General features: G+C 46.4%; 1 protein-coding gene across 10 annotated transcripts; it reads right to left on the bottom strand.

The window, feature by feature from the left end:
• Positions 1-312: 312 nt before the first annotated feature.
• On the bottom strand, positions 313-25913 carry LOC118507097. Of its 10 annotated transcripts, XM_036045088.1 has the most exons (8): positions 25773-25913; positions 19358-19658; positions 7917-8010; positions 2976-3236; positions 2350-2488; positions 1635-2247; positions 1211-1548; positions 313-1180 (listed from the first exon to the last, which is right to left on the bottom strand). In XM_036045088.1, the coding sequence occupies exons 2-7, from the start codon at positions 19524-19526 to the stop codon at positions 1229-1231; spliced, it is 1596 nt and encodes a 531-aa protein (XP_035900981.1). In that variant the 5' UTR covers positions 19527-19658; positions 25773-25913; the 3' UTR covers positions 313-1180; positions 1211-1228. The 10 variants fall into 10 exon arrangements, with proteins under 10 accessions (XP_035900981.1, XP_035900980.1, XP_035900982.1 ...); XM_036045087.1 differs by having other exon boundaries at positions 313-1548; XM_036045089.1 differs by having other exon boundaries at positions 313-1548; positions 25745-25859.
• Between the last annotated feature and the right edge of the window lie 1610 nt (positions 25914-27523).

The raw sequence follows: 27523 nt of genomic DNA on the forward strand, positions 1-27523 counted from the left end.
CAAGGGTCAGAATTTCAACGCGGTGTCCTTCCGGCTTAGGTCACCAGCAGGATATGTGCTCAAGAATCATAATATCTGGAATTTTTGGAGCCCGTAGTAAGTTCAGCTGCCCAAGACAAAGTGTCAACGGATGTATCCCGAAGGTACGATCGTGCTAAGGTATCACAGCTGTGATCGTCCTCTACTAGCTCGAGAGTTTCGCCGTCAATAACCGATCATACTGTCATAAGTTATAACATTACTTACCTTTCTTTTGTCACATTTAGATTCATTTCTTTCATACAATGGTTCATCAATACACCGTTGAGGGTATTAGTTAAGTTATACGTTTTTTTTTTCCTGTATTTTCGAACTGTTTCAAAACTGTTGTTTACATCATCGTCGTCAGGTATTGCAATAGAAAAGTAATTTTGTTCATATGGCGTCAACGCGTACAACGGAATACTTTTGACCTTTGAAACATTGGTTTAATTTAGGAATAATGTTTATAGAACTCTGAAAAATTTTATCATTAAACATCCAATTTTAATTTAAATAACTTCTTTTTTTTTTAGAATAACAGTTCATTATTTTGTAGCTTTTGTTGCGTAAATCATGACGCCCAGGGCGTCAAAACACTACTTGCCGCTCCTATAATTAATACACAAATTTTTCTTCGATCATTTTTCTTCAATCGCTTTTCCCTATCTTAACGTCCTATTTGAGTTACCAAGCAAAATTATAAAGAAAAAAAAACACACACACAATCGTAATACATTTCACGCTGGATGAGTAAGGAACAAGTTTACGGGTTTCTTAGCTATAACGCGCAACTTGGTTGCTTTGCCAGTTCGAGACAATTTCCGGTGGCTTTTCCCCCAGCTCTGCCCTGCTGTTAGTAAGTTTGGTTGCGATGTGCGGCGGATACGAAACGCAAATGTCTTGTGATTGGAAAGCCTTTCGAGTAATCCTGTTCTATGAAGAAGAGATAGACTTCGGCGTTACCGAAACACCTGGCGGAGCGTGCATGAAATGGGGTTAAGTCCTGCGCTTGGTGATTATGTATGGCAACATTACTTAGAGTTCGATATCAGTCGATTCGACATTCCTGCCAAGCGGGTGTTTTAATCGTGATTTAGCTACTACAGTGTCTGTAGGGCCGAAATTAGTTGCTCAGCTTTTAACCTTATTATTGTCCAACGACGACGTCCTCGCTCGCACATACACCAAAACTACTTCAATAACTTATCTACCCGTGAACTCGGCGCCGCTGGCTGCTTCCGCCTGGCATCGGCGTGGGTTTGTAGCAGAACGGACGCATCGTGTTGTTCCACTGGCCTTCGCTGCATTCGAAGTAAGTTGCAGGTTGCAGATGTGCCGGGACATGGTATCCTTCGTTACACTTCACCTGACATGCGGTACCGTTCGGGACGGCCAGTTCGTTGGAAGCACCATCGTTGTCCTTCAGATCGCAGGCAAAGCGTCCATTTTCCGGCGGAATATCTAGCTGACAGTCACCGGCAGCAACGTTTGGCGTATCGCTATCGGCCGCGTAATCATCGGACACATCTGTAGTTGTTGCGGGGGACAGTGAGAGAAGCCATCGATACAGACTTAACACAATCACCGAGGTGAGTTCTTTGAAGATGCCTTACCATTGAATACACAGTACGGTTCCTCTCCTTCCCACAGCTCATTCTCGCCACACTCCACGAACGAGTTCGGTCGGCTAAGATAGCCACCGCCACGGCAGTGGAACGTGCACCGTGAGCCCCAGATGTTGCCCAGATTGCAGCTTGCTTTCAGATCGCGATTCTTCGGTTTGTACCGCTTGCACTGCTTTACGATCACCCTGTAGCGAAGATCGCAGGTAAGCACCGTGTTGCCACTCTGCTTGTTGACCACCTTCGCCATAAAACTGTACGGTGGGCCGTTCGAATGCGGAAGCACAAAGTTCGCCTTCGGGCCGAACAGTGTTTCCAGCTCGTACAGTTCCTTCGAAATGGGCCGACCGTTGCAGGTGGAAAGACAGGGCGGCTCGATCATCACACCGTCGAGCCCTTTCCGTGCGATCGCTGTCCGTTCCGGTGGACAGCTGATGCAAAGGTCGCCGATCGTTGTGTACCTCAGATGGGGCGGTGATCCATTGCGGCGGGATGGACCGGCAGGGAGCGAGTTAACGCTTGGACGCTTAACGCGTTGCTGGTGCGAACCGTGCTGCAGTCGTCCGTGTTTCTTTTTCACCAAGGGAGTACGTTGTCGGATTATCTGTTGAAGATGGAATCGGAAGGGATGTAAATCAATATGGTGCGACCAGTGCAGCCCAAAGCGTCCTTGTGAAGGTCGGTCCGGTGCGGGTCTGGAACGTACCGAAGTGTCTTGCTGAGGCCCGAACGGAATCGTTCTGTTCTGTCCCGGTTCTAGAAAAGCGTGACTTCCCAACTCCAGGGTGATGGAGCCTTGCTGGACATTACTGTACACACGCTGTTGCTGCTTTGCCAATGAAACACTGTGGATTGGAGATTGTATGGTGGGATTAGCGCCCGGTAAGCGCATGAGAACAAAACTAGATCTAGTAAGCACAGCGACGACGTCTATGAACAACATTGAGAAGGCACGCAGACCACGTACACGGATAGCTAGCAGCAAACGGCAACAGCAGCAGCAATACAGTACAGCATGGGTATGCATATTGGACACTACTGATGCACAGCTGACCGACCGCAGACGGTGAAATGATTGCGTGATAAGCGTTCGTTTGTCCGCAGATGCAAATCGATAAATCGATAAGTATCGGCGATTCTCTGGCCGGTGGTGGACGGTATGACATACTGTCGCGTGTCACCCCAACAACCGGCCCAGTATCATGTGAGAGTGCAGGTGGGAGACTTTGTTTTTTTTTTGTAGTGGGAAATTTTGCATTACCGGACCAAATGTGTGGCTGTGCCAAGAAAATTGGAAAGACGGGGTGGACGGAGAGAAAACAGCTTGCTTACCGATCGATCGATTTGCTATGGTGCTTATGATTGCTAGCGCCTACATGATCACCGACCAAACCGGTGCCGATGTTGCGCCCGACCCGGACATCTCCCGTCCGGTGATGGTGTATGCGTTGCGGGCGCACTTTTCGCCGTGCCGACGGTGCCGGTCCAACCCTACCTGTGGCCTGCGCTGCTAGCGACGATGGCGGCGGGCCCTTCCACGTCTGGAGCATACGGTTTGTTTGCGGAGCTGTGCGTTTGTACGTGTTGGCGGTTCTGTTGAAGTGGAAATCGAGCAAGATCGAGGTTGGTTGGTTGGGTGTGTGAGTGTGTGTGTGCTGTGAGTTGTCGGCCGGAATAGGAGAGGAACGTTTAAAGGATTCTCGTCAACTGTTGAGATCCACTTCAAGATGTATGCAAGCAAAACAGTCTGCAACGTGTGGCAACGCTTTCAACAGTTGCCAGAGCAAACACAGACTGTGCCGTCGCGAGTGTGATCGAATCACCATACAGCCAAGGTACACTATGGCTTCCCCACGGTATGCTCCGGTGGATTAATGAGCGTTGAGTTACCGTGTTCACGTTCGCGTTATCTAATCTCCCACTACCCACCCAGGGGCAACTACTATTTATGTATCCGGCGATCGTGTCCACCTTACGGACCTCATAACTCAATTGAACGCGAATTGACTAAACGGCTCGATTGGAGATGCAGGTTCTGATGCCTTCGCCTTATGATTTGTCTCTACACTGGCGTGATGCCCAACCGGGAGGTGAATAAATGCTTCCACCATATCGCAACGGTTATTGTTGACACTCCTCGTTAAGGTTGTGTGCTTTGCTCACCAAATGGTGAAGGATGAGTTAAAGACCCATGTAGCTGGCACGATCAGCTGTCGGGATGATGATTGAGATCCCACCAGCGTACGCCGTTGTGCCGTTGATCAGACGTTAATATCCATTCCTCATTGGTTTCAATTATGATATTAGCAATCTTTATCTCCCTGCTCACGGCACGGCCCAAACAATGTGTGCAACTTGTTAGCTGAGGTATGGTTGTTCGTACAAAAAAAAGAATTTATTTCGAATAATAGTAATTATACCTGATTTCGATTGACGGTGCCACCGGGGATGCAATCGGGGTGGAATCGCGGAAAAGCAAGTAGACTATACCCGGTAATCTCTAATGCGGGTTGGAAATACGCACGGCGAAACAAAAACAGAAACGCAGATAATTGCACGGCTGCTCGCTTCGCGGAGGGGATCGCTTGATCGCTTAATAATTTCCAACCGGCCACTTTAGTCCAGCTTCTGGGCATGTTTCCTGGAGGAGGCGGAGTTACTGTAGCTCTTATCATGGAGGTGACTCGCGAGCTGAGAAAATCTTCGTTGGAGGTCCAATTGTGAGCAGGATCGGTTCGGTGCGGCAGGTACTACAGCTGCACCGCCGGATCATGTCACATGGGGGAAATACTATATCGTGGCCGGTCGTTAAGATGGAAATCTCCTGTTTCCGAGTTGGTGTGGGAGGGGGGGGGGGGGGGGTGGAAGCTGGCGGGTACTCGCGGGCCGCACAATTCTTCATCAATCATTCGCACCGTGTACCTGACGGGTGGATTGACGTTCGCGAAGACTAAATGTTTGTTTACTGTGGGGAATTAGCACGCAGCACTACGCAGTACACGCTGGCCGAATGTGGTGGGAAGAAGGTGGTCTACTGGTCTGAATGCCGAGCGCGAGCTTGAGATGCATCATAGGGGGAGGCCAGCATCAGGGGACAGGTGAGTGAGTCGTTGTGGGAGGATTATTTGTCATCGTGCAGATAAATTGGTTTATTTAGTGAACGATCGTAGGATTAATGATTCTATGCAAATGCAGTTGCGTGGCCTTAGGACGATTGAGTAGGTTGGGAGCGTTACCTCAAGTCAAAATTGTTAGCATTATCGTAAAACATCCAATTAGAGTTGTAACTGCGTGCCGGAGGGAATTGCAAAAGTATGTTTTTGCATCAGATAAAAGCATCCGCTAACCTGGGAGAAATTTCTTGAACGACACAGGAAGTCGACGTGATCGATTCGTTAGAGAAAATTTCTTTGCGGTTAGCACGAGTGAAATAGGAAAAGTTTGCGTCTTGTAATCGATACGCTAATTGACATCTCATCCTTCCTAATCTAATCGAGTTCCTGCACGACTGTTGTTGCTAGCGCCAACCACCGTCTGTGTCGCTCTTTCTCCCTGCCTGGATGCATAAATTGAAAATGCACATTTATCTTGCTTTGAATCGCAGCACAACTCTCCGTTTATCGCAAGAATGTTGAAATGGGAAAAGTGGGTTTTCTGTTTACCATTATCGGTCTAGCAGCTACTGGTTCCATTTAAGCTGCCACTCGGTTGCCAAAGGCCCGGGACCAAATCCGCGATAGGGTTAGGCGATAAAGATGTTTTACTAGCTATTATGTGGCTGGTAGCGATTATTAGCTATTCCATTGCTATCCGCCTGCGATCGTAACACCGTGTGGTTTGTATGATCTCCTGCGTTGGAGCTTAGGGCTTAGTGCTTGATATATGGCGCAAGTATGCAACACCACCGTACCGAATTAGAGTGCACTGATTGAACTAATAAGTCACCCGCGGTACGTACCGGTGGTTCTGTGCCATTTGTTCGTGTGCAGCAGCCTTCGAGCGGTGGCGTTTTAACCGGAAGGCTTAAATGGCAGACCCGGGGCGCACTACTAGGTGAGACCTGGAGCTTGCTCCTCAGACCGAACCAAGCCAGCCGGCAGTTACAAATGAAACTGTATAAATGCTAGATAAATCCAATGGTCAATAGCAACGTCAATTAATTAATTTTTCACCCCCCCCTTCCCTCCCAGAAAAAACCCCAACCTGCGGTAGCAACTTCACGTACAGTGCTGCTAACACGCGTCAAGCGCGTCGACACACAAGTCATTGGAGCAGGCAAGTCGCTAGACGAGAATCGGTGATCAAGGGACAGAGATTCGTCCTCCTTCCTCCAGCGGCTCTACGCCGCAGTGGGTAAGTGAATTTTAAATTTACATACTCGCGCACACTATACTTGCGCACTCGAGAACTGCTTTGGATGGAAGCAGACAATCATACTAAGAAGCCCGCCTTCTAGTTTCGCGCGAGGTATTGAGATTGATCTGCTAGTGCTGTGGCGAGATTGTTGGAGCCGCGGCTGCACCAAGGCACGTCTTCGCCATCGTGGAAGGATGTTTGCATTTTTACTGCTGCCAGGTTTTATTAGGTTATCAAGCGACGTGAATGTAGTACAATCTGGACACTTGTCTAGACGCTGCTGCATTCTACTGTTGCAGTAAAACATTCCACTTAATTGCATCGCTAATGCACCTGTACGCAGTGCGTGATAAAGGAGAAATATGTTACCGGGCTAAATAACTTCATTAGAGCGCTTAGAACCTTTTTATTTTTAATGTGCTCTACCCTGCTGTGTGCGCGAGACACTCCGAATGGTTAACTTTTTCTCGATTGATGAGAAATTACTAGTGCTCGTAAAAACTGGCATTTTTTTTCCCGCACTAAATCAAAACGACAGTTATGATCGTGCTTTTTAAAATATGCACACGGTCGGGCGATCGGGCAGGCGATAAACATGGGGAGCATAAATTTATTTCGAATGCGAATTCTCAGCTCCAGATACTTGACTTGATACTTGATGCCTTGACCATCCTCGCATCCTTTCCAATGAAAAATGTTATTTTAAATGTTTTCATTTCATCACCACAGAGTTTCGTTTTTTTTAGACTTAGTTTGCTTGTACCACATCGATTAGACGTAGCAAATGCTCCACAGTTTCATCGGGTCCTCATCAAGGAGGGAGTCTCGAGATTTTGCTTGCTCGCTTGGTTCCTAAATGAGCGTAACGAAATTGCATTAGAGGCAGCATCATTAAGCTGCCGATCAAATACTGTGTGTCCGTGCCTGTGTGTCTTTTGTCCCAGCTACCTGTTCGAGGCATATATCCCTGGAGCCTCCGGAGTGAGTCTTTAAGCCTATTAGCAAGATGCAAATTGGCGCGGCACTAATATGTTTGACGCTTCGGACCACTTCGGTCCGGCACTGCTCAGCGGGCCATTATCACCAAGCGTCGCGTATGGTTAAACCTGGTGAGCATTTAATGAAGGATAGCAGTTTTTTTTATTGCTGCATTATGAACATGCACCATGTGGCGAGGAGGACCGCTTTTCACCGCTGTCTTTTTTATTAATTAAGAAATCGTCGGAACTTCGAATCATGTTCGAACTGTATTTTTTCACAAGACAACAGTGATCTAAATCGAGAAAAAACAGAGTTCTTTTTTCATTCGAATCACTTAAAATGTATCTGTTCCATTTGGTTGAAGCTGATCGTTTGTTCTATCCTTTTTAGCAGCGCCAGGACGGGATCTTCGCGGGACCTCCTGGGGATGCTCGTGGAGCGTACCATGCTGTGTGCCCCTGTTAGCTGGTGTCCATTAGTGGCGGTCGAATGTAATGTTCACTCTGCTACTCGAGGCCATCTCGTGACGCTTGGCTCAATATGGGACACCTCATTGAAACATCTTTGGAATAACGTGAAGCGAGCTATTGGGACATTGGTGCATCCGCGAATGTTACCTACCAGCAAGTGCTGCACTTGCCATAAATCAAACAAAAAAGCAAACCGTACTCTAGAGTTGCAAATTTGTGCGCACGGTGGTGGAATTGCCGTTGGCCAAACCTCAAAAACGCGCGTGCATCAGGGCTTCGTGTTCCCGGACCGCGCGGAGTGGCCGCGGCAAGCGTGATTAAAAGCGTCTGATAAGAAGGCATGCATGCCATGCAAGAAGGGATATAGGCAAGCAAAAAAAAAAAAAAACAGATCGACTATCGAACACACAACGCCAAGGTGTGTGCGAGGGCTGAAAGATGCATTCAAAACACTCCAAGCGCAAACCTGTTGGCTGTTTCATCGGATGCAAACGATGCGGCGGACTGGTCGATATCGGGTCCACCGTAACTTCTCGGGTGGCAGATGGCGGCGGGCAAAACTGTGGCGAGAAAGAGAAAAGAGGAAATTATGTTTAAAAAAAGGGTTGTAAAATACTATCAACAAGAAACAGGAGAAGCCCCACATGTACTCCGATCGGCTTAAAACCTCCCGAGCTCGATCGTTCGGAAGGAAAATTAATTCAATCCCCCCCCAAACCCGTGTGTTTTTGGGTTTGCGGAAGGAGGGACATATTTTAAATGACACTTCTCCGCCGCTTACCGCACTGTCAATTATTTATGGCGTTACGGTTGAGCTATTAGCTTGTGCGGTTAATTATTTATGATTTGTAAACGTTTGCCCCGGTACGTTGTTGCTTCCGCGCACCGCCTGGAGTGTGCTCGCCGTAAATCTGTCGCCAAAATTGCATTCCAATGGATTTGGTTCTTGTACCACCGTATCAAATCCACCCACCCCGGGTAACGTAACGGTGAACGTGAAATCTTGAATAATGTCCTTTTTGCAAGCGATAGCCACACACATATGTGATCATTAGCGAGAAAACATGGTTCCTGCCTGTTGTCATAATGTATTCGCGTCTGTTAAATCCCGGGACCCGGGGATTTGAGTTATAATTATAATTAAGTGTGACACGGTCATAATATTGAACAAATGAGGTGGTGCAAACAACACGTATAACTATGTCTTAACCTTGTTGGCACCATAGCTAATATGAAAATGAACGTGTTGGGCGTTAATAGAATAAGATCACTGGCACAACACAAAGTCCTGTTACGTCTGGGTCGTTGTAAGTTGAAAGAAGGCTACGAGGATAAGGAGCATCAGTACGCGTCTTGAGACAATTTTGATGCCTCCAGTTGAATTCTCCAAGGAACTCGCCAAATAGCACCTTATCTGGAATCCCCTCCATTCCAGTTAGTTTGGTCCACGAAGTCCAAGTTATGCACTACTGCACATCCAAGCAATATCCGGATGAACGAGAGACATCACTATCAAGATTTTAACTTCAATTGATCGTGAGCAAATTTATCGTATCTTACGATGAATCCTAATGGCTTAATGGCTTGTGGAAAAATATTTGCATTGAGCATATATTCCGAGCATATTATAGCTCAGGGAACGCACAAACACTCTGATTCAATTTATTTCGATTGTATTATTACAATGTAGTGCTTTCGCAGGGCAAGCGCAGCGATCAAGACATAAATAATACGCCACCGGCCGGCGCTACATTTATTCAAATCGAGCAGTTGTAATCGTTGCAGTAATTGAAAGTGTGACACTCTTGTAAGCAGCAACAGCAGTGCTAAACCCTTCCCAGCCGAACCCGGAACCCTCGGGAAGGGGGGTGGGGAAGGTGTGCGATTCTTCTTGCAGATAAGGTAGCAATCAGCTAAGAAGCTGTCAACAAATTGAATAATTATCGTTGACATTAATCTTTCGACCTCAGCCGGGCTCGGTGGGGGCGATCTTTACACCATCTATGCAGCGTTTTTTTCTTCTTCAAATCTTTCACAGCCCGTTTGTCACACCTCCATAAATCAACGCATGATTATCTCTGCGTTCTGTGCGTTAGGGACACTCGACGGTACATTTACATATGCGTGCGTGGAGTGGTGCTTATAATAATGCTTCATAACGCTCGAACGCGCCGTGATGTGATTGCGTTCCGTTTTCCTAGCGTGTGAGAGAAAGATAAATGTTTCCGATGGTGCGATAAGTTCGAGCGAAGAGAAGGCTTCAAGGATGGAAATGCATTAAACGCAGCATTAAATGCAGACGGATGCAGTTTTTTTTCCACGCTCACACTTTCCTCTTTTCCACTTAATTAAGCCGAATGAATGGGGGTTTATTTAAAAAAAGCTCGGATCGATCGTCAGGTGTCACGTATTTTTCGTTTATTTATGTATTAACTGCTACTGTGTGCTAAGAGCGTTAGAAAGAATCTCAACCGGCCATTATCGAGGTAGGTAGGTGGTAATGTTCGATGAGCTTTTAAGCGTTTTAACATCGAGTTCGAGCGTTTGTGAGGAATAAAACCCAATTCCAAGACCCGCAAAAAGGAAGACGAAATAAATAATCACCTTCCCAAATGTGGCACAACGACCGATTCGAACCGGACCGGTTCTTTTAACTTTTTGGGATGTGATGTGAGAATTGTATCACAGTGCATCCTGAGCGCTCGATCGGAATACAAATATTTTGCCTCGTTTAGTGAACTATTTTTAGGCCATCCGACCACGGGACGTATCGGGTGTCTTCCGGCCTCTTCTTCGGCCTGACGTCAGCAAATATCAATAGTTTTGAAGTGTAGCGGAAGCTGCAAATTCTGCTGCAGTTGCATTCCAGCTCGCGTTTGTTTATCTTTACCCTCGATGGTGGAATTTGAACTATTTTATCGGGGCCACGCCTGTTCTGGCAATTTTAATCGAGAAAGGGGAGATGTTGTACACAGCCCTGTACTGTACAGCGATAAATCGAGCGATGATGATACATCTTCCCTTGGAATGAATTTGAAAGAGGGCCCAACTTTTAAGGTTAAACTACTTAATTTCACTCCGACATCAGCTGTAGCTATAGCTGTCGTCACTAATTAATTCTTTCCCAAACGGTGGTGACGATCCATTTCGATCGCGCAGCTTCACAAATTGAGGCGCTGCAACGGGCAGCGTTATGAAGTGTCTAGCGTTTGCGTCGACACAGCCTGTAATCCGGTAGCCCGCGTGTAACCACTAATTGGTGCTGAAACCGTCGATCGTTTTTTTCTTCCTCTGAGTTGCCAAAAAAGATCACGCGTCTGGCTCGGTGTGTCTTTGGCGGTATAACGCAACGAACTCTAACTGATGCGTAAATTGCAACTTTACAGCAGAGAGCATCGCACGAGTGTCTGCGTTCTACCAACATTGAATAGATTTGGACGTTGGTGTACAGTGCAGTTATCCCCCTCTACCCTACTACCATCAACTAGAGCGTCAAGCTGGGTTGGTTTTTGGCAACCTGTCAAGACGCTCATTTAGACGAACCACAACACATACAGACAATATGGTTTAATGGTTGTCCTGCTCTGTTTTTTTTGTTCGTAGTTCCTATTTGACCTCTACAGACAGACGGAAAATGATTTGCAAGTGCGTTTGTTGCATGCTGCCATGTGTGACAACGAGGGTTTTGCCCTGTCATCAGCAGTGCCAGGGTACGTGCAGGTCAAACCTCTGGGATCTCCAATCATGGGTGGCGTCTGTGGCCCGAGGTAATTGGGATCTTTTGTGGGACTCTAATTGAGGGGCCTGGTGCAAATTGTACCGATTGCAGCTAGTTCCTCTGTTTGGCCAATGACATTGCAAGTTGCAGTTGCTCGGGGAACGATACGATGTGTGTGGGCTATGCAGGGGATTTCGTTGCCGTTGCCTGGCTGACGAGACAGTGTCAAAGGTTCAATCAAATCGCGTGGTCGTTTGAACTGAATCGGAAACTCAAGAGTGCTGATTGCATTTCCATTGGTCGGGTTTGACAGATGCCAAACGATGAGATCTACTACAATTGCAACAATTTCTCTCCTTTACGAGAGCACTTACTCTGGTCACCCTTTCCAAAGTGCCAGCCAATTGCAAGGGGTCAAGATGTCTTCTTCTAGTGGTGTCGAGTGCCCAACTAGAGAGGTGATACAGTTTGTCCACCGGTCAGCCCTACGCTTAAGTACGCTCTTCACACCCCATTAAAACAGGACATCAGCATCAAGGATATTATGACTCGACGAAAGGCCCTTCGACGTGGTGGTCGCAGTCGTACATTTTATTGCTTGCTTTGCGAGTTTATTTTACACCGCTCACCGCAACGGTTCAATATTGATTTAAGCCGGCTCGTACCGGCCAGCGAATTGGCCTTCGTGTTATGATTTATGGGCCGTTTCGCACACCGAACCGGGAACCGAAGCAGTTTGCCAATCCGTTTGTTTGGCCGGGATCAGTCCACCGTCCACACGCCGCTACCATCCGTTCCGATATCGGTGTTCCGCGCTCTTTTTTTGCACTTCACAGCGGGTGGTGAATTAGTTTTCTCCCCTCGTTTCAAACCCTTTTCTTTCGGGGTGTAACTTTAAACAGTCCTCTGTTTAACGCTTCTCCGTGGAGGACTGGCAGCAGCAGCAGCAAAAAAAGCAAAGGGCACCGTTTCGACGAAAAGACATAAATCTATTAGCAGGCCGGTGGTCAATAGTTGCAACTATCAAAACATTCAGCACGACGAATGTAAAAGGGGAAACCCCTTGTTGCGAGAGGAACTATTGTATTTAAGATTAAAAGGCAATTTTTCTTAATTTTACACGGTTTTAAATGTGTGCTTTGTTGCCTTTCTTTCCCTCGCCCCCATGAGTGGCCTTTGTTTTGTAAGATCGGCAATGTCTTTATTTATGAGCAGCCGCCGTTCGGATGGAAGTACTTGATTTATAAGGCATTTTACGGCATCGGCTGTGCAGCGAAATGTGTTTTTCAATTTGTTTTACATTCAATTTGTGCGGTTTATGAGGTTTGGCTAAAAGCATTCCACAGTACGATCGGCTACATGATCGAGAGATCGTGCGAATGTTGTGTCGTGTAGAGATTTTGCGGCGAAATTTACGGCTGTTGTGGTGAGAATTTGATTTCAAAGGTGTTCTTTCAACTTGAAAAAGCTAACTGCTGGATTGGAATCTTGCACCGCTAACCGATCGGTCAAACTGCTTGACTTGCGATTTTAATAAATAAAAACTTTCACCAGCACGCACCATTAGCGATTAGTATTTTTAGCGCGCAGTTGCGGCTGACGAATTAATTGGTGTGTAGCTAATGATATGACAACCGGTGGTCAGCAAGCTACACGCTGTTCCGGGGTTCCGAAACCAGACCAGAGACAAACTCACCCACCCAGACACAGGGCACCAAAAAAACCCTAACCTGACGACGGAAAACAAATGTAATAGATTGTGTTGCAAAAAAAAAGAAGAAAACTTCACCACACGCACACCCGGTTGAATATTCAACAGTGACAGTTGCGCCAACGGGCCCGACAGTTAGCGAATGATGGATGGTATGTTTTGACGATTTTCGTTGGCGTTAAATCTTTAAATCTTGCCGTATGCAGCTTAGCTGCACGGAAGAAAACAAAATTATCTGTCTCTCGTGCAGATAAAATCACACATTTTGTGGCTGCGTCGTGTTTGAGAATATCACCCAGAACAGGCGGTTGGTTGTACCACGGCGAGCGTGGTCGCGGGCACGTCATGCAACGTTTGCGGCGAACGAAAGGCCGACATTAATTCATCCGATGGATGAATTCATTTCGAAGTTTTGGATCGTTTAACGGCCACGACATCGTTTAACACAAGCTGAAGGACAGGAACGAAATGAGTTACACCTATTTATCTGTCGGCTAAGTGTGTGTTGACACTTCCATATCTTACCGCGCAGAGACGCTCATGGCGATCATCGATTGAGAACAAAATGGCTAAAGGAAGTTCCTGGTGGCTGACAGGTTCAAGGTGAAATAAGTAGTGCACGCTTAGCTAAATGTCATCCCGGAGGAATGGATTGCAATCTTCCACAATCTTGTCACTTTGCCGGAACCAAAAAGGGGATATCTCGCACTCACATAAATCACTCACACTGTGCTTCCTTACACGATGCGGTTTTTGTTTATTATTCATGCCATTGGCTTTATTGCATCAACAATAACGCTCGAGAGCGAAATTCAGCACTCCACCCCAGCATTGGATTCACGAATGATTAATTTGCAATCGTGGTGTGAAATGTTGATTTGCAACGCCGAAATGCTCTGTGCTCACTTTACCGTTAAAAAATGATGATTAATGGCGTTCGGTTGTGTTGGCAAATGCTCATGTCATAAAAGGAATTTGTAGCGCAAGATTGTCGCCGGGCAAATGGTATCCCGCTCGTTTGACTGTGTATATTAATATTTTTGGGGGAGAAAAATCAACTTTATTTACATCCCTATTTTCTTCTATTATTAAACATGCCTTAATGAGTGGCCGAAAAAAGAAGGCAAACAAATGATCGTTTATTTACCTACCAAATAGTTTATGCCAAACGAACGTCACAAGTACCCCAGCATCGTTGTTTTTGGGTCGGTGATGCACGGGTTTGACTTAAAGCTTGCAGTTTAATTTTGTTTTATTGCAAATCAAGCGATAAATATTTGTACAGCTTCCAGCCGCTCGACCTTGGAATACTTTGCCTGTTGGCGTATGCGAGGGTTCACATCGATCGTGGAATGATCACAAGCAATTGGCTTGCTGTCTGTGATGCAGATGTGTCTGATCTCGTCGAAGCTGTGGTTACCATGGTATCCTACATTGGTTTCGCAACGGCACGACAGCATTGCCTGGTCTTCGTCACATGTCAACGTGATGTGGTCGAACCGCGAATTGTTTGATCGATCGATTCGGATCGATCGAATCGCCCAATAAATTCGACACCATACTGTCACCGGATGTGTGATCAGCGTGGGGATTCGTCTGAGTGAGTGGCGATCGATGTAAATATTTACTGACATGTGGGTTAGCAAATGTCACATGTGTTTTCTGATGTACTAAAATAAATCAACTGCTAACCTTATCCTAATTCGTTGCTAAATCGATAAGAATCCGTCCGTAATCGCCATGTGCACAGGGTCCACTATTAATAAACACGGAACATGGATCTATCTTTCCGCCACGCAAAAACCAAACTAAGTGGATGATGGTAGCGCTTGCCACCACCGCAAAATTTGCTAAATAAACACCCCTAATCCTCCGACGGCGAATGTTTGTTTGTACTTGGCGAGCGCCGAACAAAAAAGGCGGGAAAAGTACTCGACCATGCGTTGGGCGGGCGAAAACTCCGCACTTTGATTGGCAGCGTGTTCGGTTCCCTTCGCGGGAGGGAAATCGTTTGGAGGAACGAGAATAGTTTATTTGGATTCATGGGCAGGGGAAAGTTTTGCGATTTTGGTACGCTCAATAGGTTTCACACAGCTGGATACACTTAAACGATCTGCTAAATGCATCGTTAGTCCTGCGATTGACGTAAGACGCACGGTTATGGGATGCGTGAGTATTTAGACACATTCTCAGCTGTAGAATTCTTCTTGGAGATGGATAGGGTAACAACAAATAGAAAGGGAAATTGATAACATTCCTCAGCCTTCAACTGCGTCCCTCAATCGACTTCTTCTGGTCTCCGATCTAATGACGTTGCATTAAAAAGTCATCCATCTCTGTAGCTCTCAATTCGTTCGTTCCTTCCCGGGGCAATTGTCTCCCGGCTAGCAGACATTGATGCGCTCCAGCACTCGTATCCTGGTTGCAACGTTCTGTGGCCTCGCCGAACGGTCCTGTCATTAGAACAATCCAACCAGTGCAGCAGTGCGACAACTGTGCTGGCTCACCCGGCCAATGATGGTGATTGATGGCGGTCAGTTAAGTGAATCTAATTTCCTGCCGACCCGCGTCCCACTCGCCAGTAGCCGCTAATTAAACTAGGTCCTGTTTGTTTTCAGTGGGAAAATCGTTTTGTGTCCGGTTTTATTGCAATTGTAGGTGTGCGCGGTTGTGGCCGTGATCTATGGTTGTCGTTGCCATTGATTGGGGGCCCTTACTCAAGATGACATCTTGATATGCTTAATAGATTATTAGGTCGTACGGGGGGAGCACAATGTCTTTATCGGGGAGGGGGAGTCGGAGCGTAATGCCCATAGCTGACAAGGGCTAAATGGGTGTACTTGGACTGCGGGTATGAATTGACGAAGGTTCACTACACACTAACGACACTTGGTGGTGATTAGTTGGAATGGAATTGTAATGGATAGTGACTGTACTGGAAACCTTGTATGCATATTATGCTCTGTTTGCTGGCGAGATTGCGAGACAGGTTGGTACACATTTTAATTTGCAAAGCCAATAACATTGGCTTTAATTGTAAGTTATTTGATGCGTTACATCTTCAACTGTCAGAGGAACGTTTTCACATACAGCTTACCAAGATACCTCTTGATATCCGGTTCTATTGGGGAACTCGCTTCGCTTACTTTCCCAACCAAACGGGTACGTACACGGAAACCAACCAACCGTGTGGTTGCCTTCCCCCCCCACCCCCCTGGCACACTATAAACAAGCCACGCTCTGTCACATGGCCACTAAATTACGACACAAAGGCGTCAGACGACGACACCGATCGTTGTTGTTTCGTCCACTGTGCTGTCGCGTGCGAATGCCGCCGACCGAATCGTGTAGCGCCACTTGCTGTGAGATACCGGCCCGGGAAGCCCGGTTTACCCGCACAAGATTGCGGCATGCACCGATTCGTTCGCGTCCCATCGTCGCATCGAATCCCCGGGGGAGTAATGACGGGCGAAATTATGATTCAATCATAGGCGTAAATAAAATCGTTGCAATCGTTGAATTTTAATTGACTGTCATATCGGAACATGTCATCTTGCGTGCGCTCCGCAGCATGGAAGGTGGTACGCCCGGCGAGTGTTGAGGAAGTTGACCCATTACTGTGACTGCCTGCCAAGTCGAGTCTGCTCGTCTGAGGTAAATTAGTTTGCGCTTGCACCCGGAACATATGTTGCTTATGTCACGGGAGGCACTCCTCCGCACGATAGTTGGGCGTGCGAGAGATAGTGGAGATTTATGAAGCACGAGACATGCGGCCTAGGTCAGCGAGGTTAATGGAGCGTGATTTGGAGGCTGACAGCGTCCCAAAACGGTTCCCAAAACTCGTTCCCCAGGGTCGCAAGGATGCGCTCGTTGGACACTCGATATCGTGTATGGCAGGCGTCAGGGTTGCGTCAATGAGGTTAATTTGGTGGGTGCTGTCACGCCTGGAGACACCTATCGGTAGTTAGACTGGGTGAGGTAGGTCTAATTGCAGTCTTGCCATTTACCGAGACCTCTATGTCAACTCACCAAACAAACGATGCGTTGCACTTATTGGCAAACCGAGATCAATGATCTTCCCTCGGAACTACGCGGGAACTCGTGTAAAATGTTCGTTGTTCACTCACGCCTGGTTGCGAATATTTTCAAATGGTGAAGAATGTGCTTAAAAATAACTTTCCCCCAAATACCACCATAAAACATCCCAAAATACGGGATGAGTAATTAGGCAAACCGTTGAACTGATCGCACTGAGCCACACTGTTTGTAGTTGGCCGGCTCGTGCAAGCGTGAAGCACCTAACGACCCCCACGAGCCGGTCAGTCACTTTCGGCCACTGCGGGTGTTGAAAGATGTTTTGGAAGGAAAGCAAAGTTTACTATCGATCGACAAGATCGATCCCTACCGAATGGAAGCTGGAAGACCTTGAAACACGGTTCGGCGGTGGCGGCACCGGCGGCGTACCGATGCAGGCCGATCGTTCGGCGCAGTTTTGTTATGACTTCAGTGTGAGGGCGCGGGCACACAAACCACTTTATGAAGCTTTATGCTGCTTATTTTAGAAATCGGAATCCTACCGGCCTGACCCGGTGAAAACACGCGCGCGGTGGTTTCACGTGCGTAACAGGTCTCGGGAATATGGATGGGGCGCGCTATTGACACCTCATTTAAATGCGAGCGCTACAGGCGGAGTACTAAAAACGTTGGACGATCATCATCATCATGATCATCATGATCGTGGGTATCGATCGAACTTTTGGGATGTCCAGTGTAGATCACGTCGTGTCTAGCCTAGCGATATCGTTCGGTTCAAAACTCAATCGTGTCCATCGATCGGTTCTCTAGCATCCATTGTTTCCCCTGCGCGGGATAGAGAGCCTCCATCGCTGATCGAATCGAATTTAATTATGTGATGTAGGTTACCGCGTCCGTTGAAGACGGAGAACCGAGGGTCAACCGAGTATGCGTTAGTTAGCGTTTGCATAATAAAACGATTTAATTTAACCAAAGCCCATTCAAATGATAATTTAATTACTCCTTCGCTTTTGGGGACATTCGCGTGGCAACGCGCGGCACGGTAATTATTATAAATGTTTCAGCATGAATCGGGCTAATGAAGTTTACATCGCTTACTATTACAAGTTCGATTGTTTATTCCTTCATTCTCGATTTTCTCCCTGATTCGAGCGTTTAATGCTTTTCTTCGTTTCTCATTTGACTGGGGGCAGTCACGCAGTTGCGTATCAATATTTGTGTAAATAATTTACCAATGTTTACCGATTTTTTTCTCCCTCTCTCTCCATCTCTCCACATAGCGATGTACATAAATAGTGGGGTTTGAAGTGCGAGGAGGAAGCCCCCATCGGCATTAGGCATCGGCAAATTGGCACCGTGAAGTGCACGGCGCTAAAGTTAGTACTGTTGACAAAATCTCTTACCGGGCGCTAAGTGGGCATCAAATGGAGGACCTGTTGTCCGGAGCCGGATCCCATTGGGAAAAAAAGGTTCAAAATGGCACATTAACAAGAGCGCAAATGGATGAGGTGAGTTTTCGCACTTGTTGTAAGTGGTGCTTACGCGTACTACTTTGTAACTGTCGGGAGTGAGAAATTAGCTTAACAATGGAGTTGTGTCCTTAATTTCTCCATTATCAATCACGCTCGTTAGCGCGGTACTGATTACGGCGAGCGCGTGACACGAGCATTCCGTGCTAAATATTCTTCCTGACCCCTGGGCGGCACCTGGCACCTGAGAATGCCTCCCGTGATTCATCCGACAGTGATTTGCTGGCAAAACAATATGTTCATCAGGGTGCTTTTTGGGGGATGAAGCGTGGTCCCGCTCGAGGGGGACCCTCCTCTAAACGCCATTGCAAAGACACAACCCTGCAGCCCAACAACAGAATGCAATTAAATTTCAATTTCTCTCCAACTTTCGCGCGAGCGAAACGCTTCTAAAACGATCCTCGCCAGTACTGGGCGGCATGTCAGTGTGGTAAATGCACCGTAAGTAATGGTCAGTCATTTGTCAGCCGCTTAAGGCACAAAAAATGAAGCCATCCATTTCTCCAGCACCTACCAGCGCCTGACTCGTGTCTATGGCGTGCTGTAAAAGAACTGGTAAATGATACACCCGGTTCCGAAGATCCGACCGGTAGATTGGCACCGTCCACCTAAGCTTCGTCACGTGCAGCTCCCGATCGTGATTATTGTAATTTATGTTCGTCTTAAGAAAGTGATTACTTCCATTAAACGCCCACCGGTTGCCGGTGGTGGGTTCTTGCTCCGGGGTCCGTAAAATAAATTAGAAATTTATAGCAACCCGTTACGAGCCTAAGTCAGCCGTGGAGAGAGACTGACTGACACGGCTACACAACGACGTCCCACCTCAGGGGACGTCCCGACAGATGGCAGTAAGAATGTTTATCTTTCGGCAAACCCCTGGTACACACTGCCAGGTGGAGGATATTGTGACTTACCTGTCAGAATGAACAGCGCGGCCAGCATCGCCGGGCGCACGATCATTTGTCGCCCGGTTGACAAATGGTGGCCCGGTAAAGCGTGTCGGCGACATGTTGCGGTGGTCGTCCGTCCGTCGTCAGCACCACCGCACCGACCCCGCTTCCGTGGGGTGGCGTTCGTGGACATGCTGCTGCTGTCTTAGAATTGCAACACCTTTCCGAGCTATTTCCGATTTTCTCACCACACCGATTAACACGTTTTCAATCTTCTTGCTGATCGCTATGCACTTTGCACACGTGGTGTGGAACTATGGTGGAACTATGAAAGAACAAGAGCATCACGTTGGTTAGGTTCCGTTCTGGTGGCACTAACTGCTTGCTGACACAACGTAGCGTTCACCACACGCCTTTGTTCGTCGCTTTTAGACGAGTCTTCCGTGCAACCTCTTCGCGTGAGGTGTAAAGCGATCGTGCGGAGGACACTTTCTTTTTCCTGTTCCTGGCCCTTATATGTGCCGGTGTGGTTTTGTTAATTGTCATCCGGTATGATTTATGTCCGGCTTCACCGTTTCCGTGTGACTGTGCCTGAAGCAACTTACATTTTTCGTACGGAAAGGCTAGCGAATGTTTTGGGTGGATTAATATTTTAATCCTGTGTAGCGGTGGAAAAACTATTCTCAAACAACGGAATCGAGCGGAGCGATCCTCCTTGTCGCTAATGACGGAATGGACGACGGGATGGACAACGTGTGAGCCTCGAATGTTTGGTCGGGACATTCACAACACACGATTCCCTCTGGTGATCGAGTATGCAAATCATCACGCACGCACGCACACGATGATAAATTATGTTTACAAGCCACAACTCACCCACTGTATGTAAATCTCGATCGATCGGGCACCGGTTTTTTTCGGCACACGGATTACCGGCGTCGTTCAGTTCCTTCCCTTAATTATAACATTCCACGCGCACCGGGCCCCGAGAGCGACCGCCGCCACTATCGGTACGGCACCGATGTCGCGTGGGAAAAAAGCCGCCGACAACAGCAAAAAGCACAACGAAAAACGAGCCGCGAAATTGAAGCGGTGGACACGGAATGACAAATAGCGAAATAATCTAATCATCCGCCGCCTTCGACCCTGGGTGGCGTATGGTTTCGCATGGCGCAAAGTACTACAACATTTGTCAATGTTAGGTACGTTTATGGTATGGTATGGTCCGGGTTCTTAGGCGCGAGAGTGAAAAACAAGCCGCTTCCTAGACCATTGACCATTTACAGTGTGCAATATATATATACAAAGCGTGCGGCGGCAGAAGATCGTTTTAATGGGCACGGATGCTCAGCTCCATTAATTAAATTAGCTAGGAAGGATGCAACACACATTGAGGGGGCCGTTTTAAAATTTATACGCTTTTAATTCTTTTAAGCGGCTACACGAAAACGATCGAAAGTGTGTGTGTGTGTGACTGCTGTTAACACCAGTTATTAGTCATAAATGCTGGACAAAATTCGCTTGGAGACGTTTCCATTCTGCTCACGTCCGGTGTGGCGTGCATTCGGTCGATCGACAGCATTCATCAAGCTCGGGGCAGATTGTTTTGTTTGCAATTCTTGGACATTTGCAAGAGAAGCATATTTTTTAAATGTATTTTGCATGCATGCTTTGCACCCGCGCAATCGATCCGTCCACCGTTGCATACCGATCGGCCGGTCACCGTAAGCGTTCTTTTCCCGTCTAATTATACGATTCGATTTTGAGCTTGATTTAATTAACCAAATCGCGGTCCAAAGCACGTCGACGGGAATGCTCGGCTGGCGCCAGGTTTAACTAATAACGGGAATGGCAGCGAATACAATGTACGAACTTCAGCCCAAAAAAAAAAATAAACAAAACGAAAAGTGCCCACAAAACCGGTGACTGATTACTATCGCTCGTAGGTTTTTGCTATAAAAACGCTCCACTCAAAGCGTTTGACGCGGTGCATCGTAAATCTCCGCGAGCGAGCTGAGGTTAGCCATTTTATGGGGCTTTAATTAAATTGCTTCTCGTAAAAATGTGGCCATCTCAAGCCGGAAGAACAGGTCATGCGAGGTGAGAGACCATCTTTGCCACTTATTGCGTGTTTTTATAGCTGCAAAGTCCGGTTGGGGCAGGTTAGCTCAAATAAAGGCAAAGTTCATTGGAGGCATTTTTGTAGCCATTTTTAATGAAAAATATTTTTAATGCACTGCATAATGTGTGAAAAATTTGGGTCATTAATTTAAATAAAGTCGAATACCGATACCGAGGGAACGGTTCGATGAGTGTACGCGGCGAATAATGACCAATTCTTCGATCCTGTTTTACGACCGTCGGTCGGATGCATTTGGTTCGCGCCCCGGTTTGGACGCCGGGGTTTTGGGAATGTGGGGCGACAGGTTTATGGAGTACCGTCATCAAAAATGAAATATGATGGACCACGGCGTGAAGGTGCGTTTTTTTGAGATCACATATGCAGGTATCCGCGATGGATGTGCGCCGAGTTTAAAATATTCCACCAATAAAACCCACATTGTTACCTTGGTCAAAATCGGGGAAAAATGTGCGTCCTTTTTACAGCAACAATAATTATCGTGAAAGTGGCCATTTTTGCATTTTTAGGGCATTATTTTACATTGCTTCCATTTAAAAAACAATAATCCAATGTTTATGATTCCGAGTGAAGGGGTGGTTGGGACCATATGAACCGATTCCCCCTGATCAGCTTTAATCGGATTAGGCAGTAGCACTGCGATCGTGTCGTGATGCCCGATAAATCCAATTATTTTACAGTAGTTTCTGTTCTCCCGTTTGCTTTCGGGGTCTCTCCTCACTCCTTTTTAAAAGCGAACCAAGATTGGGCCATTAATTGTAAAGTTTGTGTTGTACTGTTGTGTAGCGCTTGTTAATAGCGGCGTCATTTCATCTATCAGGATGTAGTTTTGCTCGCCTGCTGGAACAAAAAGGACTGCTTTATGTTCTTCCTCATGGTGGACAATCATACCCGACATCAGGCGGAACATAAACATGCGTACATAATTGTAAACGGTTCGGTACAATCTTTGCGGGTCCTTAAGCTAATTGAGCTCGCGGGAGAAGGAAGACATATTTTAGTGGGTAAAACTGCATTCGCTTCATACACCCACCGTACTGAGATTCGTCTGGTCCCGTGGGCCTAACCTTGAGCAGGTCAGTGTGACATTTTTGCACGTACAGTGCCGCCTAAGCGATTTGCAATTGCATTCGATCGAGCCAGGGGATCTGCGAGCGTGTGGCTTTGGTTTGATGGGGGGCCATTTTTTTTTGTGCTCAAAAACTCCATGCGCAAACCGATGTCGCAGCGAGCGGGTGTGCAGCAGACAGCAAAAACCAATCGTATGCTAATTTACCGATCTGCTTGCTGTCAACCGGACCGACGAAGATCGACCGATCGAAGATGTATGTTTTCTTTTTTTTTCTTGGCTGTAGGGTTTTAAAATTTGTTTGGCGGGATGTGCTATTAACCCAAAGGTGAAGAAAGTTTTTGTGTTTTATCTCGCAGACACTCGCACACACACATTGTCCCACTGCTTGGCAGCTTGGCAAATAAAACAATAAACACCGAAAGCTTTTAGTAGCCGGCATGCTCGCTTGTAGAATTCAATCAAACACACACCCGGACTTCGCGGTCCGCACGGTGGTCAATGTATTAATAAACTCGTTTTTTACAAGCGAATCGATATTTTCGGCAGCCGGGCAGGGGCCGGCCAGGCGTAAAACAATACGCCGCCGCTCAGGTTTTGTTCGGTTTCGGTACAATTTGCATGTTTATCGCAGGTTTTCTGGATCGCCGGGCAGAACCGTTCAAAGCGTCACTGGCGGTGACGTGTACCAGTGTTTACATTCTGTTTGGAACATCGAACGTTCGTATCGGTTCCGACCGATCGGACAATTTATGAGCTTTGCCGTGGTATCCTTGTGACTTGCTGTGTGCTTTCGGTTGACAAACATGGTGTAATGGATGGCCCCAAGCTAGGGGTGGAGATAATTTTGGATCTAATTAGCATCAGCAACCCTTACTTATCACCGAGCTGTGTTCGATTACAGGGTGGTTAAATTATGTGGAGAAGCCGGTTGAATTTAATCTAACCTTGGAATTTTCAACGTGGGCTTTGTTTGGCCATCAATAAAGTCTTCACTCATTTACGATGTAGGAAGTAAGGCTCGAAAAGCTCTTTCAAAGCTAATCCTGTTACAGAAACGCTCCAAAAGTATATGTACAGTAGCTCACATCTAAAGTGGGACATCGTAAAAATTAAGTGTTTACGGAGAGATTTATGGGGCGACGCGATGGCACAGTGATAGCAGAGACAGTTACTAGAGATGAAGAGATCTGTTTCAAATCCTATCTGAACCGTCCTTTGGTACTCAGGAGTTCTACGCAGCGATGGATCAAAAATTAAATCACGGAAGAGAGATCTTCGGAAGTCATCAAAGATTCTGTTAGCTCGATTTGGCTTTATTTTGTCAATTTTATTGGTTTCCTTTAAAAACTTTTATAAGTTTTGAAAAAAAGTGGCTAAAACTGATAGAAAAAAGGTTTGTTTTCTATTTCCAAGGATTATGATTGCATCAGAGTGAATATTTTACTCACACTACTGATAGGCTAAAGAGCGACCCAGAGTCATAGTTGTTCTGAATCTCCCAATATCCTGATAGAGATATAAAATAGTTCCAAATATTCAACTCTATGGCCGGTTTGACCTACTTCTTCATCTTTTTTGACCTAATAACCTCTTAGGTTATGCCTGTCATTTCTGGCTGAAACCGCATAGTTGGGCAGTCAGTACCCACTATGGGTGAACGGCCCAGATGAGATTTGCACCCCGGTTCTGCCTTGTGAAGACCGGCACCGCTGTCGCCTTCACAAACCGGGCCGTCCTGACCTAGAACTCCGCTGACCTTAACTGGCCGGTTTGACCTAGAACTCCGCTTATCCAAGAGGAGAGCGATAGAACAAGAGAGATCAAATAAGAAGTGACAGCGGGTATTCGAGCAGAACAGAATTCAACAGGCCGTAAATGTTGAATTTTAGAGTTCATATACAAAAGAATTCAGAATCTAGATCCTAAGATAATTTTGAACATATTATTTTTGGCTGTCCTATACATGAAAGAGTACTTCCGAAGGTGTGTAATTGCTACCAATACTTCCCCTAAAAAAATGTATCTCATGTTCAGGCTCAACTTGATGGTGTCCCATGTTCGTTGAGACCCACTGTATAACCGCCAGCAAACAGAAACAAAACAAATAGTTTATGGCAGAGACCGTGCTACTGGCAAAAAGGAATCAGAACCATTTATTGCCCTAATGGTTGAATTAGCAAAAAGGAAAACGGAAAGGCACTCAGCCACACGGATGCACTCCCGTTGCACTCCATTCGACACCGGACAAAAGTCACTCTAATTAATTGCATCCATGCATTGTTGCTGCGTATAGATGTCGTACAGGTCAACGCGTTGCAACACCGCAGACAACTTCAACTGGACACACGGAACACAAGCGAAACAAATTAGATACACTTTCTGCACGTGCTTCTCGCGCAGTGATCGAATAAATCGGTGCAAGAAAGAATAGTATGTTGCTGTGATCAAATACAATCCTGGCAACCCGAACCGAACCCGCGGTCACTCCTCGCGTACACATTAGCGGGTAATTTATGTCGTTATGGGGCGCACACTATAGTGCAAAACAATCCTTGTCGTTGTCAGGAATCACGGGCCAATGGTGGCGCCCCGAGAATGGCATAATTTATTGCGAGATTCTGTTGGGGTGGGTTTTTTGTTCCTGTGATCGACCCGAAAACGACTCGATCCTGTTGAAAATCGCACAGCACGTAGACACCTGAGGAGATCAAACACTGGTTTGGGCTGGGGGTTACCACTTGAGCAGCCCTTGGTAGGTTGATTTACGATTATTGGAGCACGAGCACGTTTATCGAGCGTTTTGGAGAACGATTTCACAACGATCGTAACGTCGGGGCACCGTTTCAACACAAAACTAATCATCACCACATATCATTAGGAAGATATTATCTCGGAACGTTATTCACTAAACGCACTAAACTCGATGCAAATGAGCCTGCACGCATCCCTGCCCAATTAACACGATCGAATTATGCGCAATCTTCAAAATAGCTCCACATCGATAGCTGTGTGGCTCTGCACAGACGCCCAATTACTAACGCACGCACCACCAATTATGCTGTAATTTGGGCCACTTTTTTATTCCAAAGTTACACCGCACCGAAGAACAGGAACGAATGAACGGACTTGTGTTCGTTCTACACCTGGTACACTTCTTGACACGCAAGTGGTCTGTTCTATCGTGCAACCGGTGCCGTACCAAGGATCACTCCGGTAAAGAAACTCACAGACACACACACACAGAGACACAGAGTCGGGAAACCGGGGGAACCACAACCGATCCGTTGCTCGGCCAGCCAACAACTGAGCTCAGCTCAGCTTCTGAGTCGAGCTGAGCGAAACGCAACCGCCCGGATGAGACGCTTTACTCACCGTGGGAGAACACGCGTGTGTGCAGTTTTGCGGTGGTTTGCATGCGACGGGGGTTGGCTTTTGTCGCCCAGAGATGGGTGGAGATGACGTTTTTGCCGTTAAGCATGAATGAAAGTAAGTGGTACGGATGGGGTACGTACTCGCTTCCGGCCGGTGGAGAAAAGAGGGTGAGAAAAATGAGGACCGCGAGGAAGCATATCTTCCGCGGGAACGGATTTTGATGAGAGTGGATGGATGGCAGCAGGGCTCGTCGTCGTGGTTTGGTGTATATTCAAATTCGTTGCTTTATTTTTTATGAAACTTGATTAAATAAAATCAAATTAAAATAATTTCAGATCAACTTTAGATGGATCGAATTTTTTGTGGTCTTATTATTTAATTTGTGTTTCCAATTTGAGGAATAATGGATCGTGAGGCCTCACTAATCCGGAACGTCTTTAAAAATTGATTAAAAAAAGAAGAAAAGGATTGCTAAAGAAGGCACTACAACCTTCTTGAGGTCTCGTTCTGTCATTTCTGGCTTTCTGTGACTTACTTTTACCCGTAGGAAAGCATTCAGCCCTGCGTACGGGGAGGCGATCTTTATGGGATTTGAACCCCGGTCCTGCCGTGTAAAGACCAGCGTCGTTATCGCCTCGGCCACCGGACCGCCCCATCAAGAGGTCCCTAAAAGTCATGAATTTTGACAGAAGTGAATTTGGAAATTCGTGTTATTTCTACGATGAGTTTACTTGCGTCGTAAAGCGTAATTTTTATAATTTTTCGCTAAATATCCTTCTCTTCCTTGGCTCTGTATCCTCAATAGGTGTTGACATGCCATTAACGGTTTTTTTGACATAGTTTGTCTGCCAATTACATTATTTTTTTGATTATAGTTTTTTATGGTAAAGGGCAAGGGGTTTTTATGTTTCTATCATTCTAAACATAAATTAAAATAAAATAGCTCAAATTAATAAATAAACATAATTCATTTATTACATGGATGGATTACTCAATCCATCGACTAACCCTGCAATTTGCACGAAGCTGACTGTGGTTGAATCATGGCAAAAGAACACGATAGAACACATTCGATAGAATGTGTTTATACTTTAGAAACAGATATCAGTGAAATTCCATTCTGCGATAGAGCGCCATGATAACCTTCCTCTACAAAAAACGCAATCGCTGCACATTGTTTTACCATTACGATTACTAGCACGATAGCGAATGTGGCGCATTTTTATTGTTAGAGATAGCATAAGACGAGTGTTTTGTTTTAGCGCTCCGGCTCGATCGCTCGCAGTTCTCAAGATCACGCAGTAAATTGCTAAGATTGCTTTAGGATTAAAATATCAACAATCCTCACAAAAGTTCCACCGTTTGTCAGCCGCGCCGATGACGACCAGAAGGAGGTATGTTCGAAACCACTTTGTGTTGTGGAATTATTTATTGTGCGCTAGGTCGGTGTTGCTGGTAGCCCTTTGCTATTGTTTTGGGACGTCTGATAGAGCTATGTTAAGATTATTAGCATTCGGTGGCGGAGGAGTAGAAGACTCACACACGCACAAGTAATTATGCTTTTTTCCCCCTGTGTGTAGGAACGGTTACCAAAACCCATAGGGCG

This window comes from Anopheles stephensi, chromosome 2, assembly GCF_013141755.1.
Source record: "Anopheles stephensi strain Indian chromosome 2, UCI_ANSTEP_V1.0, whole genome shotgun sequence".
Classification (NCBI taxonomy): Eukaryota; Metazoa; Arthropoda; class Insecta; order Diptera; family Culicidae; genus Anopheles; species Anopheles stephensi.